The sequence below is a fragment of the Sebastes umbrosus genome, chromosome 2 (assembly GCF_015220745.1).
Source record: "Sebastes umbrosus isolate fSebUmb1 chromosome 2, fSebUmb1.pri, whole genome shotgun sequence".
NCBI classification, from domain to species: Eukaryota; Metazoa; Chordata; class Actinopteri; order Perciformes; family Sebastidae; genus Sebastes; species Sebastes umbrosus.
The window spans coordinates 30,341,752-30,356,840 of record NC_051270.1 but is presented as its reverse complement, the minus strand read 5'-3'; the positions used below and the strand labels follow the sequence as shown (position 1 = coordinate 30,356,840).

Sequence of the window (15,089 nt, the reverse complement as noted above, 5' to 3'; positions counted from 1 at the left end):
CTGAGTGAGTACTATGTCAAACTGTACCTATAATTATGAGCATTTCTTCTTAAATTTAATGAATCTACAGTATATCACAAAAAGTTATGATGACAGCACTTTGGTTTCAATTCTGAAGAGGAAAAAAAGAGGACATATTGTGCTAAATAACTACACACCTCTTTGCAGCAATATTGTGAGTGACACACGACTAAGCCTGCCTGCCCCTTGTTCTCTTAAATCCTTTAAATTGTTAGCTTGATCACTACCTGAGATTTACCCAAACACAGCAGAGTTCAAGTGAAGTTTCCTGAGAGAGGGATAATCCTGCTGCTTAAAAGACGTCATTTTAAGATGATGCAGGATGACACCGTGCCCTGAGAGGAAGTGTGAATAACAGCAGGCGGCTTCTATCTTTGACTAAGAGTTTGGATGGTGATTTTAATGCGAGGGGTTTGGGTCACGTTGCATTTGTGTTCTGCTAGAATTCAAGTAGGTTTTTTTATTCCGGCGAGTGAGAAAACGGCCTCGTCTAGATGCCTGAGTTTAACAATTCACTCCAGGCTTATTCCCCTAACAAACTTACCCCATCAATTACAGTCATCTACCTCTCTGTCCGAATGAAAGGGACACGTCAGCTGGTTTAGCTTATGATGAGGAAATCTGTGAATCTATTGGGAATCTGACGTCAACCACTGAACAGGCTTTGTAGCCTGTTTGACTGTAATCAGCCCTCTCAGCAGCTTCAGATACGTACATTTCAACATTCTTCACGTTCCTACAGAGTGAACATAATGTTACTGTACCAGCTCCAGAAATCACTCAACACACATGAGGCAGCACATATAATTACACAAAATGAGTGTAAGGGTTGAGGCAAACTGATAATTATTTGTTCTTTTTACTTTACGACTTTCGCCTGCGCAGTGAAACTTTAGCAAAATAAGTGTCGTACTTTTTAAACTGGCAGTATTGTTACGGAGGTGTCACGTCTCTCTCTCTGAATGGGTCAGCAGAGCGATAGCATCAACACACAATGTCTGGGTTTTACACCATGTTTGGAGTGTGAAATGGGCTGAGGTGGAATAAACTAACTGTACATCCAGGTACTATTGGGTGCAGACCCACAGGCACAATGCAATGAATGAGCCTGTAATGCTTCAATAGGATCTCTTCATTAGCGAGACAACATCTCTCTGCCAGTGGGACTTCATGAGGTCATTGGCCTGTTCATAAGTATGTTTTCCCCCTTTGAATCCTCCAGAGGCAAAACGCAAACCTGGACAGACATTTTCAGTGAAATGCGCAATCAGTGGCTTGATGAAAACACACTCTGTATAGCTTATTAACAAAGGACACAACTTTGGGAGCATTACAAGTCTTTTTAAGCATGCTGATGTGCATAATGTACGGGCAGTAAACACATTACATCACACCACCAACTCAGGTGCTTAAGTGCCTAACTAACAACGGCCAAGCTGCCTCGATAAGACGGGCACTAAAGCAGGAAAATCATCAGGTTATATCAAATACTTAAGATCATTATATTACAAACAATACGTATAATGGCTGTCCCTGTAACTAAGTGGTCTGACTAATACAAGGAATTTGCATTTCATTCTGTTCATAGAATTTAGGTGACAAATGCTGCATTACTCACTTGTCAGATATCTACAGTACAGTAGAGGTAGGAACACTGAGTTAGAGCACTTATTCTTTCTCACTTTCTCTGCTGGTGCTGACAGTAAACTAAGTTACAATTGGCTTTTCTGTGGCACCAAGTAATAAAAGAACATCTTCTCCCAAATCTCTCAGAGAGGGAAAATGAGAAATATCTGGGTCACAAGGTGCACAGATCTGGTGACTATGTGAAAATGGCAAATTAGAGGAAAAAATATGTGCAGCATTCATTTGTGAACATAGAAAAACAAATGTAATAACTTGGATTCTCATTAGCTGGTGTAATCCTGCTCATACATCAGATGAACAGAGCCATTTTTACCTGCGAGGTCTGCTGGTGAGCAGAGCTGCCTTATTAGTGCGAGCGGCGTTTTGTCTGAGTGAATGAGCAACGTAGGCAGCAGAGGAAAGCTCTGTGGGATCATCACTACAACACCACCTGGGCTTTTATCGCAATAAACACGGAGCTCTACTAATGATGTCTGGAAGGTCAAAGAAGAACAGGTTTTCTCGCAGATACTATAGTGTGCAATAACCTGGACTCTGAGATTCCTGCTGAGTGAGACAAATATATACTACTGTAATAGCAGAAATTAATGCATTTATCAGTTAAAAAGATTACAATGATGGCTCTACATAATGCTGTTATCTTCTTCTCCTGAGGTTTAAAAAAGGAGCATATTGTTTTAACAGCAACTGAATGTTTTTATTGTGAGCATTATTCTTCCATTAAAAGGTTAATTTAAGGCATTTTTACTTTATTAGATGGTGTAGTACAGAGAGCAACAAATGTTGGAGACAGGGATAAAATAAAAACGTTAATAAAGTGAGCACAAGTGATCGCCAGCAGCTGGAATTTTTCATTTTGTTAGACTTCATTCGGGTACTAGAATACAACACTTTGGCTATTTAATGAGTTTTATTACATGTCATTTAGTGCTTAAACAATTACTCAATGAATCAATTAGTTGACTAACAATCAACAACTATTTTGATCACTGATTAGTCACTTAAGCAGTTAATCAAGCAAACATATCAAACATGTTTTCTCTGTTTTATATACCTATACCCATATCTTTGGGTTTTGAATTGTTAATTTGACAAAAACAGGCAATTTCAAAAGGTGTCGCTTTGGGCTCACAGAACTTGCGATGGGATATTTCACAGATTAAACCAGTGCTTTTAGCTTGCAGACTTTTAATATGTTGAGAGTTGTTTTGCAGCTCAACAGAAAAAGTGTTGTTTTTCTTCTCAGATTGTTTTAATTGAAGGATTTTCAGAGCCCTGAAGAGGTGGCGAGTATGCAGTATTTCACAGGAGAAGGCTAAGAAAATAAAGATATTTCTGGTCTACCAAATTATGTTCTTTTTTTCTCTAAAATATTTTATTCCTACCATCATCTTGGGACTTTGGAGGACCCAATCCCCAGGTTAAGAGCCACTGGATTTCAAAAAAGTAATTGCTAGGTTTGTCTGACATTTTTAATCTTACTGTCCGCTTCAAATGATTGTATTTTGTCAGTTTTTAATGCTTAAAGGTGACCTTCATTATTACTACCCATGTTTTGGCATCATACAGCATACTGAACTGTACCTCATGCCAGTAGTACAGCTCATTTAACTGGTGAGAGAGAGAGACAGAGTCCCATACAACAAAGGCAGCAGGCCAGATTCAAACCAGCAACCCCAGCAGTCCTCCTCCACCACACTGAGCCTATAGGACGTAGAGCCCAACTTAATCTGAGAGCTCAGAGAAAGAGGAAGTGAGGAAGTCTCTACAGAAGCACAGCATGGCAGCAGATGGCCTCCTAGGCCTCAACCATCTGGTGAGGAGACGTCCAATCCGCCGTCAGTATGTCCCCTTTCATTTACCCATGATTCTTAAACAGCGAGACCTGCTTTTACTCCCCTAGTACACCTCTACAACCTTCCCCTGCGGCCTTCAACCACAGACAGAGAACACACTCTCTGATTAGGTTTACAGTCCGCTGCCCTGGCCGGGCAGCCAAGAGACCCACTACCACGTCACATGTCACACAGCCTAATCAATGAGTGTTAATCCTTTAGCTGTCACTCTCTGGCCAGCCAGGAGATTATCATCTATCCCTGTGTTAGGGCTGCTCCCAGCGTGGCTTATTTTAAATAGCAATATGCTGAATGCATTGCTGTCTGTGCGACCGCTTATTCGGGCTTTCGGGGCAATCTGAGATGTAGCGCTTAAGCTGCGAAACTGTACTTAAAAATACAATTACCATCACTTTCTTTGCCACTGTTATTATCAGCATTTCCATTTCCTTGAATTACATACATTTGATTTATTGTGCAAACTGCACACATCCAATATCATAATTTGGACAAATACATACAGTATTGTGCTTTACACATCATGTGGAAATGATGTGATCAATAACAAATGTGTCACAGTCAAGGGGGTACTGATGGATCACATGACCAAAGATCAATGGTAGGATGGGGACAAAGGAAGACAGATACTGAGAGTGTTTATATGTGTGTTGTGCGAGTTAATCTTTAATCTTTAACTCCATTTAGGAGCAAAGAGCAAGGACAAAAGGAAATCCTGCAAAAAAAAACCCCACAACAAACAATGTATAGTTCCCACCGCCTTTTATCTATATTGACTTGTCACTTAGGACAGGACACATTGCATCATTACCGTTAAGTGTAATCAGGATCTAATATATTACACAATTAAGCACGCATGTGAACTCAATCTTTATTTTCACTTCTGTTTGAGATAAACTGTTTTCTTTAAACAAATTTAGAGCTGAAATGATTAGAGATGAAACTTTTAACTGATTAGTCGATTGACAGAAAAGTAATCAGCGAATATTTTAGGTCGTTTTAAAACAAATGCAATTCTTCTCAATTTGGAGGATATCTTGTCTTAGTCAATAAGAAATATAGAATAAATCTAAATATATATAATAAATTTGAAGTGCTGGAGCAATTTAATGGCATCACCTTGGGCTTCAGGACACTACGCTGAGCTTTTTGACTTTTTCCTGATATTTAAAAGACTTTAGAGACTGAAAACAAAAACGATTAACCACAGCTTGACCTATAATTAAAATGATTGTTATTGCAGCCATAAAAATGATTGGTTGATTAATTAGTCAATTGACAGAAAAGTAATTGGCGACAATTTATAAATCATGTAAGTCATTTCTTATTAAATGACTAAATGTCAAACATCTGCTGGTTCCAACTTCAAATCCTACCAGTTTATAACCCTGAACAGCACTTGGTTTAGAGAATGGCTGGCCAGATTAAATTTCCCTGGGACCCGCTTGTCTCCGCTTTCATAAAAAGTATTCAGCTGTCAAGTGATACTACTGTCCTACTGCTGGTGGGTACTGACTGAAACCACAGAACCGGACAAAGGACACTTGTTGCCATGTCTCTGTCAGGTGTGACCTCCTGTCTTGGACTGGCTGCCTTGCTGCTGCCCGTCCACTGGGCCAGTTTCATAACACAACACATCTCACTATCAAACCTGCTGGGCAAGAATGCCAAACTCCTGTGAGGGAGTCAAGACTGATGAACTGGTTTCTTACACATAAAAAAAAACATGTCTGCTTAGGTGAAACAAGCTCTGTGGCACTGAGTGGCACTTTTTACTTAATGACTGACCATTAATGCTGCTTATTATTATTATTATTCAGGGACAGATTTGAGTCTGTAACAAATTAAAATTACACTGAGCTGTTATTATTCTGATTTCTAAGTAAAATAAAAAGCCATGCAAACAGGAGTAGGTAGCCTATTCCAGAAAGAAAAATCAGTATGTAGATGTGAATCCCAGCTAGGGATTGCATAACTATGACATTGAGCCACAGAGTCAACATTCACACACACACCACAGCAGACTATGAAGGCAAAATAATGTAGTGTTGTAAACAACTGTGGGAGTGCACCAATACCTGCAGCCCTGTGGACAACACACACACACACACACACATACACACACTTCCAGAAGTACCATCCCTCCTTATTAGTGGGCAGTGTTGCCTCTGCCACCTCCGTATATCATAAAACCATATTCCTACAGACAGATATGGGGGAGCTCAAGTATTCAAAGATCTAGAAAATTAGAAAATAATAAATAATTAGAAATATGGCAACAAGCTGTTTCACTAAATAAATCTGAATATCTCACAGAGAGCGAAAACCATGATGAAGTCTCCCCTTAAATTACCCACATTGCCAAATAATCTGTCTAATGGCTATAATAAAAGAGTAAATTGGGGTCTTCCTCTGCTCCCAACACGCACAAACAAGCTTTGGGCAACAATGATAATTACATGTATTGATTGACAGGTAAACTGGACAGTTGTAGAGGTATTCAGTCGTTTTTCACGGCACACACACACACATAACATTAACACATAACATGACAGTCAGTGCAGGCAGGTGTCATGAGCGTCTCTCTGAAGAGCAGCTCTCTCTGGATTACTCACCCCATCGCCAAGGACTTGAGGAACAACTCCTTTCTGTCTATATAGAGGCTCTATTGAATGCGGGTTGAGAGGAAAAATATGTTTTAAAGCTCAGTCAAAGGTCCGAAGTGTCCGCACAGCTTCGAACAAGTCCTCTTGCTGCTGAGAGACAAGTGAAATATGAGATCACTTCTTCAGTAAACTCGCTTCACCGGGTTGTCAAGCTCTCTCTCTCTCTCTCTCTCTCTCTCTCTAACAGAACCTCGGTTCATTTCACCAAGTTTCTTCTCTTTCCTTGTTTTTTCTCCTCTTCAGATACGCGATAAAATAATCCCCTCTCCGGAAAGGCTTCTTCCTCGCCGTCTTCACTCAATCGGCGCTGATGAATGAAGTTATAAATGTTTGTTATTTGGCTGCTTTGCGGCTCCGCAGCGCAGAGTTTCTTCCTCCCAGCGGGGCTGAGTGTGTTTCATATGAAGAGAAGAGCAGCAGCAGCAGCGACACGGAGCGGAGCGGACTACACCTGCTCACACACACACACTGCACATAAACCTGTGGTATGTGAGGTGTGTGTCTGCGGTAACAGTCAGGAGTTTAGCCCAAACTATGGTCCGAAACCACCAAATCACTATCACGAGAATACATGAATAAAACATGCGGTTAAAAGACGACCAACAACTGTGGTAGGTTGTCTGAATTAAGGTTAACTTACATGTAATTATCTCTCTCTTTATTTGTTTTTACTTTTATATTTATATACATATATATATATATATATATATTTATATATTTATATATATATATACACACACATATATATATATATACATATATATATATACACACACACATATATATATATACACATATATATATATATATATATGTTCTTTCTTCCTTTTAAATATTTTTTTACTTTCTCCTTTTTTTTTCTTTTTCTTTTCTTCACTTGTATTTATCACAATTGTGACTACTGTTATTTTGTTACTGTTATTTTGTTATATGTGTATGTATGTATATATGAATATATATGAATATATATGTTCTTTCTTCCTTTTCTATTATTTTTTTACTTTCTCCTTTTTTTTTCTATTTATTTTTAATTTTCTTCACTTGTATTTATCACAATTGTGACTACTGTTATTTTGTTACTGTTATTTTGTTATATGTGTATGTATGTATATATGTATATATATTAATATATAGGAATATATATGTTCTTTCTTCCTTTTCTATTATTTTTTTTACTTTCTCCTTTTTTATTTTTTATTTTTTTTATTTTTTATTTATTTTTAATTTTCTTCACTTGCATCTATCACAATTGCGACTACTGTTATTTTGTTACTGTTATTTTGTTATATGTTTATGTATGTATATATATTAATATATAGGAATATATATGTTCTTTCTTCCTTTTCTATTATTTTTTTACTTTCTCCTTTTTTATTTTTTTTATTTATTTTTAATTTTCTTCACTTGTATCTATCACAATTGCGACTACTGTTATTTTGTTATCATATATGCTAAGTTTATTCATGCAATTATCTTACATCAATGTGTATTGCTGTCTGTATTGATTTTCTTCTATCATTTGTGGGGGGGAAAAGACTCAATAAATATATTGTTTATAAAAGAAAAAGGTTCACTTACATGTTGTTCAGCAGCTGGCACTTTCTCCTAAACGAAGTAACGGTGAAAAAAGCTGATTTAAATGAGTTATCCTGCGTTACTTATTAGCATCTTCGTCTCAACATATATCTTTATAACTCGGGTTTAAAGTCGACTCGATGGCTGGTATGAAATACCAGACTTTAACCGGTTTAATGTTGGTCCTGTTTCTACCTGGCAGGTTAACAGCTATCAATCAATCACTGGCAGGTGCGCTCCCGGAACCTTTAACATATGTTCACTATGTTCCGGGGGGGGGGGGGGAAGTATTTCAGCGACGTACTGGTGCTGCATTAAAAAACACGTTTCCTGTCGCATCAGTTTGTAGAGAAAGCAAACAACATTCACGTCGCTTAAAGGTGTGCTTTCTTTCTCTTTAGCGCTGAATGGTTTTATTTGAGCTGTGGTGTTGCATGTGTGTTCAGACCGGATCAGGCTGGTTGTTATTGGTCCTCGTGGAGGTCTGGTTTGCAGCAGCATGCGGACTAACACAACACACATCAACATGCTCGCCGTGTTATCAGCTGTGATGTTTATATCATGTTGCTTCTCATCTTGTCATCTGCAGTTATGGCCGAGACCACCGCGGAGGACCAGCAGAGCTACGAGGAGATGTTTGCTGACAGATTCACATCGGATGATAAAGAGTACCAGCAGTATGTGGACCGTCCAGCGGACCCCCCACCCATCATAGAGGACTGGAGGAGCCGGGGAGGAGGAAACCACAGAGGCAGGGACAGGTGATGTACCTTATTCATTCATTTTCATTTCTGAATGTATTTCGAACATGTAGAATAAGAATAAAGAAAAAGAATGATCACACTAGTGGACAGTCAGAAACAAGCAGTATTCACATACAATGAAAAGCAGAAGAAAACTAGATTGTCAACACTTGATGCCTTGATTTACATATCCGAAAAGGAGTGAGAAGAAGTATAAACGTATTTAATCCCACCCCTTTTCCATAAGTCAATTATTAATTATTAACCAGCTTCCTTATTGAGCCATACATAAACACATACACTCACCGGACACTTTATTAGGCACACCTTGCTAGTACCGGGTGGTCTTCTGCTGCTGTAGCCCATCTGCTTCAAGGTTGGACGTGTTGTGCGTTCAGAGATGCTATTCTGCATACCTTGGTTGTAACGAGTGGTTATTTGAGTTACTGTTGCCTTTCTATCATCTTGAACCACTCTGCCCATTCTCCTCTGACCTCTGACCTCAACAAGGCATTTCCTTCCACACAACCGCCGCTCACTGGATATGTTCTCTTGTTGGGACCATTCTCTGTAAACCCTAGAGATGGTTGTGCGTGAAAATCCCAGTAGATAAGCAGTTTTTGAAATACTCAGACCAGCCCGTCTGGCACCAACAACTATGCCACGTTCAAAGTCACTTAAATCCCCTTTCTTCCCCATTCTGATGCTCGGTTTGAACTTCAGCAAGTCGTTTTCACCACGTCTAGATGCCTAAATGCATTGAGTTGCTGCCATTGGATTGGCTGATTAGCTATTTGTGTTAACAAGCAATTGAACAGGTGTGCCTAATAAAGTGTCCGGTGAGTGTATACTCTAATTACATTTTCCTAAATTTGTCTAACTATAATTATTATTATTTATAATTATTCTAACTATAATTATTACCTTTAATCTGTGTCATACAGAAATATAAATTAATTACTGATATAATTATCATTATCAAAATATAAATTTGTTATCAATCCAGAATACCAATTCATTACTTATAATATAACTTAATCACAATACCAATTCATTACTTACATATTTAGCTTATGACCTTGTTATGACAATGTTAATTAAGACTGACAGTCTAATAACTAAATGTGCAGAATCTAGGTGATATAGTGATATGATTGGATAACAGCAACACTTAAAAGCTAAATCAAAGTTAAAGTCATACTCTAGTGATTTAGTATTGTACCATGAAGGTGGGGGACCTGTGAGAGACGAGACATGCTGTTTAGCCACTCTTTAGCCATTTTGCTGTTTGCTTTTTTTTTTCTATTCCAAATAAATCTGACTAACCTGTGGGTTCGTTTACCACCTGTAAGGTTTTCTGACTGCTTGTGCTTTCACAGATATATATATTCACATAATTCATAGCTTTAACAAAAGCTCCACCAGAACCACAGGAGCCAGTATGCAGCTGTTTTCACAGGCTAAGAACACAGGTTTAACTATTATAGCATCACATTAACTTTTAAGAGTTTTAATTTAAATGTAGCCACAAGAAACATTTCTTTATCAATTCGTAGGTCTTTCCTTTCTAAAAATGCCCCCACATTAACGACGGTCACTTATTGATTTTGTCCACTAACCTGATTTCTTAATCATCATGTAAAGGTGAAATCTGGTGTCTTTAAATCTGGGTAAGAGATTAGAGAAACTCTGTGAACACAGCTAGATTTACTCTGCAGATTTCTTGGCCATTTAAATGTTGAGCTGAGTTTCCTACTGTCTTGTTACATGTTGCATGTAATGCAGGCACTAGTACCTGATGCAGAAGGTTGATTGTTCATTTCTATCTGTCTTCATCTAGATACCAGGACCGTCGAGGAGGTCGTGGGTGGGGAGGAGGAGGAGGAGGAGGAGGAGGCCGAGGTTGGGGAAGAGACCGAGATAGGAGAGGAGACCAGGGTTGGGGAGGAGACAGGGGTTGGAGAGGGGATCAGCGTGGGCAGCAAAACTGGCATGACCGAGACAGAGACCGAAGCCGATCAAGAGACAGAGACCGAGACCGAGACAGGCACTCAGGACATGGAAGTGGGAATCAACCAGGCCATCCAAGCTCCAACCAAGGATACAACTCCCATCATCAGAGACCACATTATGACCGCTACTGATCTCTGCTCTAATCTCTCAGGTGTTGTCAGTATTTCTAGTATTCAGTCTTATGACTTGCATTGCAATACCATATGTGGCAATGTGCAACTGTTGATTTTTTTTGTGTGACTCTCATTGTCCCAGTCTCATAAGCAAGGGCTGAGCAATATATCAATATTAATAATTTACCATTGTAATTGTGGAATTTTGTGTGTTATTGTGACACAGTTTTGTCTGAATCAAAAAACAAAGCAAATACGTAGTCAGATTTTCCCCAAAATAACTTCTGAAATTTGACGGCAGAAAATTTACCAATCCTATTTGACTTCCACTTCCCTTTTCCATACCTAAACAGTTATTTTTTTTCCCATATTACTTCATATTGCTCAGCCCTGTAATCACATTACATTTTCTTATTACATTTTTGGTAATGATAATAAGGACTTACTTACAGTTTTCTATGCTACAACTCTCGTTGAAAATGACACTGAAAATAACATGTAATTCTCTTTTAATATTTCAGATATGCAGGCTGTCTTTAACAATATTTGATTGTTACATTATAAGTGGCCGTTGTTTTATGTTCAGATAGTTTTGCAGCTACATCTTTACATGCTTTGGTCTCAGATGGTTAAAATTATACAGTGCAGTATTGTTGCAAACAGTGAATTTCAGAGAAAATCTGTTTGCAGCTTTATTTTTCTTTGTCACATTATGTAAGGATACTGATGAACTGAACTGTTTTCAATAAACATGTATTTTCTTAGTTCGTGGTTTGTATTTTGTGAGGCTATGGGGCTCAACATTTAACAAAATTGAACAGTGTCAGTCCTGGTTGGCACAATAATATTAAGTATCACAGTATTAAGTATTGTAGGGATGCACCAATATAAGACACAGGAGCGATATCGCTGTTAATACAGATTCCCCAGGTAGATTTATTCAATCATGATAGGCGGCTGACTCAGGTTTAAGTGCCACAGCAATCCCAGTCTTCATGTTACAGTCAATGCATCCATATCTTTTTGATTCACCTTTACTTGATGTAATATTTGATCCTCTTCAGGCCACTAAAAATCCTTCAATCGAAACGGAAGGAATAATCACCCTTCGGTTGAATTCCCCACAACTAATGTTGACAGTAAGACCTAACTAATCACAAGTGGTTGCAAGGAGAAATTGATTTGTTTTAAAAGTTTATAAACCAAAAAGGTTCGGAAATACTGACTCAGGTAAATTAGAGTAAGGGTCTCAAACTACCCGCCCAGAGCCCAGATCTGATAGGCTTCAAATCATATTTTGATTAATCATTTTTGTCTTACAAGTGATTGTCTTTAGATGCCCTTGCCAAGTATCCAAGTGGCTCCCATCAAAGAGAATAACCTGACCAGTGTTATCCACAGGGTTCATACGCAGTATGGAATTTACTTTTGTAATTTCCAGGTCTGGATAAGTATGGAAAAAAAAAAAGAGTATTGAAAAATATTTGTGTTTTCCAGACTGTTGCTACTATTCTGTTTTCTAAAATATAACATGCAGAATTTCTAAAAAATCATTTGATCAAGTGGAGTGTTTTTCATGGCATTTGGAGCAGCGAGCTAAGCCAACATGTTTACACTGTGTGAGAGAGAGCGTGCCGGAGCGAGCTTGATGTCGTACATAATACAAGTGTAGGTAGCACCGGTTAGTTTACGTCCTCTTTGGGCAGAGATATTTGACAGTGGAACTTCTTCCAGCTCTCTGCGTAGGAGTGTGGACTGAACGGCCACAATGGGTAAAAGCAAGTTTTCTGAGGGCTGGCTTGATAATCCCAAATATAAAGACCGGTTGGCTAGGGATTATAAAATGGGAAAAGAAAGCTGGATGCAAACTTTGTGTAAAATTGTTTGACATCTCCAACATGAGGGAGGCGGCGATTGTAAGCCATATGCAAGGGCAAAAGCACTGTAGACTCATCACAGCAGATGTCAAATAAGGTCTGAAAAATCTGTATGTATATGTGTGTAGGAAGTTTGGGACCACTGGGAACCACATACCACGGTTGAAATGGCATGATACACGCATTTAAATCAAGTCACTTTTTATATTTACACTATTTATAAAGCACATTTAGACCATCAGCAGCTGTGACAAATCAAATCTGCTCTGATAAAAGCTGTGATGGTCTCACTGCCCCCTCTCTGAATCTTAAACTCTCATTTAAATATATCAAATTTAATTATGCTTGTTTAAAATCTCTCCCTACAGGCTCAGTAATGAAGAACTTACTGAGGCCACATTTCACCATTCTAATGGATGGCACATTAAACCAGATGTCCTGAACAACTGTACTGTGTTTGTGGAATGAAAGCAGCATTCACAGTAAATGGCTCAGTAGAAGCCCAAGTCCAATAGTTCACACTGTGAAAAGCAGCTGAAATATTAATGTGCATCATTAATACATTATTGCTACATGCATCATGCCTAAAGATGTCAGCGCTCTCAGTCCTTTCACAGCACATCTCCATTAAGAGACAAATGGTGACTTTGACACATCGGTCCACTCCACTGATCCACAACACAAGCAGACACACTCTGCATTGTTTTATCGCTGCCTGAATGCCATTCTGGGGTTTCTATTTATGTCTGTGGTGAAGACTGGGTTAACAGTTCATTTGGACTTCAGCAGTGCAATCAGCTGTGATGATAAGGGAGGGAGGTTAGGGAGAAAGTGTGTGGGGGATGTTCTGCAACTGGCACGCAGCGAGGAAGGCTGCCATCACCACTGTAATCAGTTTAGATTAGAGAAACTTCACCCCATTGCTGCGTCTTCACAGAACAGAGACGGAGACAGAGAAACAGATTTATTGGCAAAGAAATATCAAAATGTAACTGTTCTACTTTGGTGACATGGAAAATAAAGTAGATTAGTGTCTAGGAACAAACATGACTTAAATAAAAAAGAAAAGGGTTGGACATCTGTCCATCTGGTCTGGCTCTGTCCAAAGGTAACAAAATAACCATATCGTCACCTCTACAGCTCAATAATTAACATGTTGTATCTTGTTTCGTTAATAAATAATAATAAAAGAAATATAAATAAACTGAAGTGTATAAACAACATGTGGTTTTATGGTGCCAGATTATTTCTTGCCTGGGCACAGTAACTTCCTGGAGCGAATAAACTTATTTCCCAAAATGACAAACTATTCCTTTAAGGGTAAGTTAAAGTCATATTTCTCACAGAGATGTTTTTAGCCATTGGTCTATGGATGGTCCATCCCTTTGGTCCAGAATGAAATATCTCAACAACTGCTGAATGGATTGCCAGACATTCGTTCCCCAGAGGATGAATCCTACTGACTTTGGTGTTCCCCTGACTTTTCCTCTGGCATCACCTTCACATTAGGGGTTTTGAGTGAAAAGTCTTGACAAATATTTGATGTTTTGTCATAAAATGTGGTACAGACATACAAGTCGCCCACAGGATGAATTGTAATCATTTTGGTGATCCCTTAACTTTTCATCTATAGCGCTATTCATCAAGTCAAACTTTTGATTTTTCCATTTTGTTTTATGTCCAAATATCTGCAAAAACTAATACCATTTCCCATCAGCCTCAGCTGTACTCTGTGCTTATTGACAATCCTCAGAATCTGGATCCTGTGTAAAATTCACTGTAACTAATCCAGGGGTCAGTGTGTTAATTAGGTCCTTTGGGTGCCACAAAGCATCAAGTATACTCATCCATTGCACTCATCTTGTTACAGTTTTTCTCGATTGTTTACACACATTTTCTGAAAGCATGCCTCATACTCTCAGAACTCTACACACAAATCAAAAAACACACACACAATGGGCAAAACCCCTCAATTCTCCTGCAAAATGAAACTTTACATTCAAAACAATGTTATTTCTTCTCAAAATGGTATTTTGTTTTCAAATGACACACACAAACCATCATATGAATAGACATTTATAAGAACCAGTTGAACACTGATGTGCTCAATGTAAAACACTATGATGAATGGAAACACTTCTTCTCCATTCATCATGATGACTTAGGCCTTTTTTTTGTTCAGTGTTACACTTACTACAGACAGTACATACATAAGTGTGTTGTAAAATATTTTAGAATATTGTTTTTATACTCAGAACACACAAATACACGGTAACAAATATATTTTATTTTCCCCACAAAAACAATGTACACAGTGAACATCCCAACCAACACAAAGTTGCACATACAGTGGTCTACATACAAAACAACAGAAGAATTTACTGTATGCAGTTACAGTAAAAAAAACGGGAAAAAAAACTATGCTGCATCCTCTCTTCTATTTCGGTCTGGCCACAGCACCTCATCCACATCACAAGCAATGTTTTCCCTGGCCAAGCAGCGGGGGAAATATCGCTTAGCATGTCGAATCCAGCCATGAAAAGCATCAACTGATTGCTAATTGTAACACTGTGTGACAGGT

General features: G+C 38.4%; 2 protein-coding genes across 3 annotated transcripts in view; one reads left to right on the top strand and one right to left on the bottom strand.

The window, feature by feature from the left end:
- homer2 (homer scaffold protein 2) overlaps positions 1-7,977 on the bottom strand; it is a 37,040-nt gene extending 29,063 nt beyond the window's left edge. Inside the window, exon 1 of one of the 2 annotated variants that reach the window (XM_037795326.1) lies at positions 7,766-7,977. In XM_037795326.1, coding sequence (XP_037651254.1) covers positions 7,766-7,767 — 2 coding nt within the window. In that variant the 5' untranslated portion in view covers positions 7,768-7,977. Of the gene's footprint in view, positions 1-6,136; positions 6,584-7,765 lie in introns of those variants that run through there. The other variant, XM_037795317.1, reaches the window with a different exon arrangement.
- Positions 7,978-7,994: 17 nt separating this feature from the next.
- Positions 7,995-11,395, top strand: LOC119503503 (RNA guanine-N7 methyltransferase activating subunit-like). The gene is made up of 3 exons (XM_037795337.1): positions 7,995-8,142; positions 8,352-8,523; positions 10,346-11,395. The coding sequence occupies exons 2-3, from the start codon at positions 8,354-8,356 to the stop codon at positions 10,647-10,649; spliced, it is 474 nt and encodes a 157-aa protein (XP_037651265.1). The 5' UTR covers positions 7,995-8,142; positions 8,352-8,353; the 3' UTR covers positions 10,650-11,395.
- Positions 11,396-15,089: the final 3,694 nt, after the last annotated feature.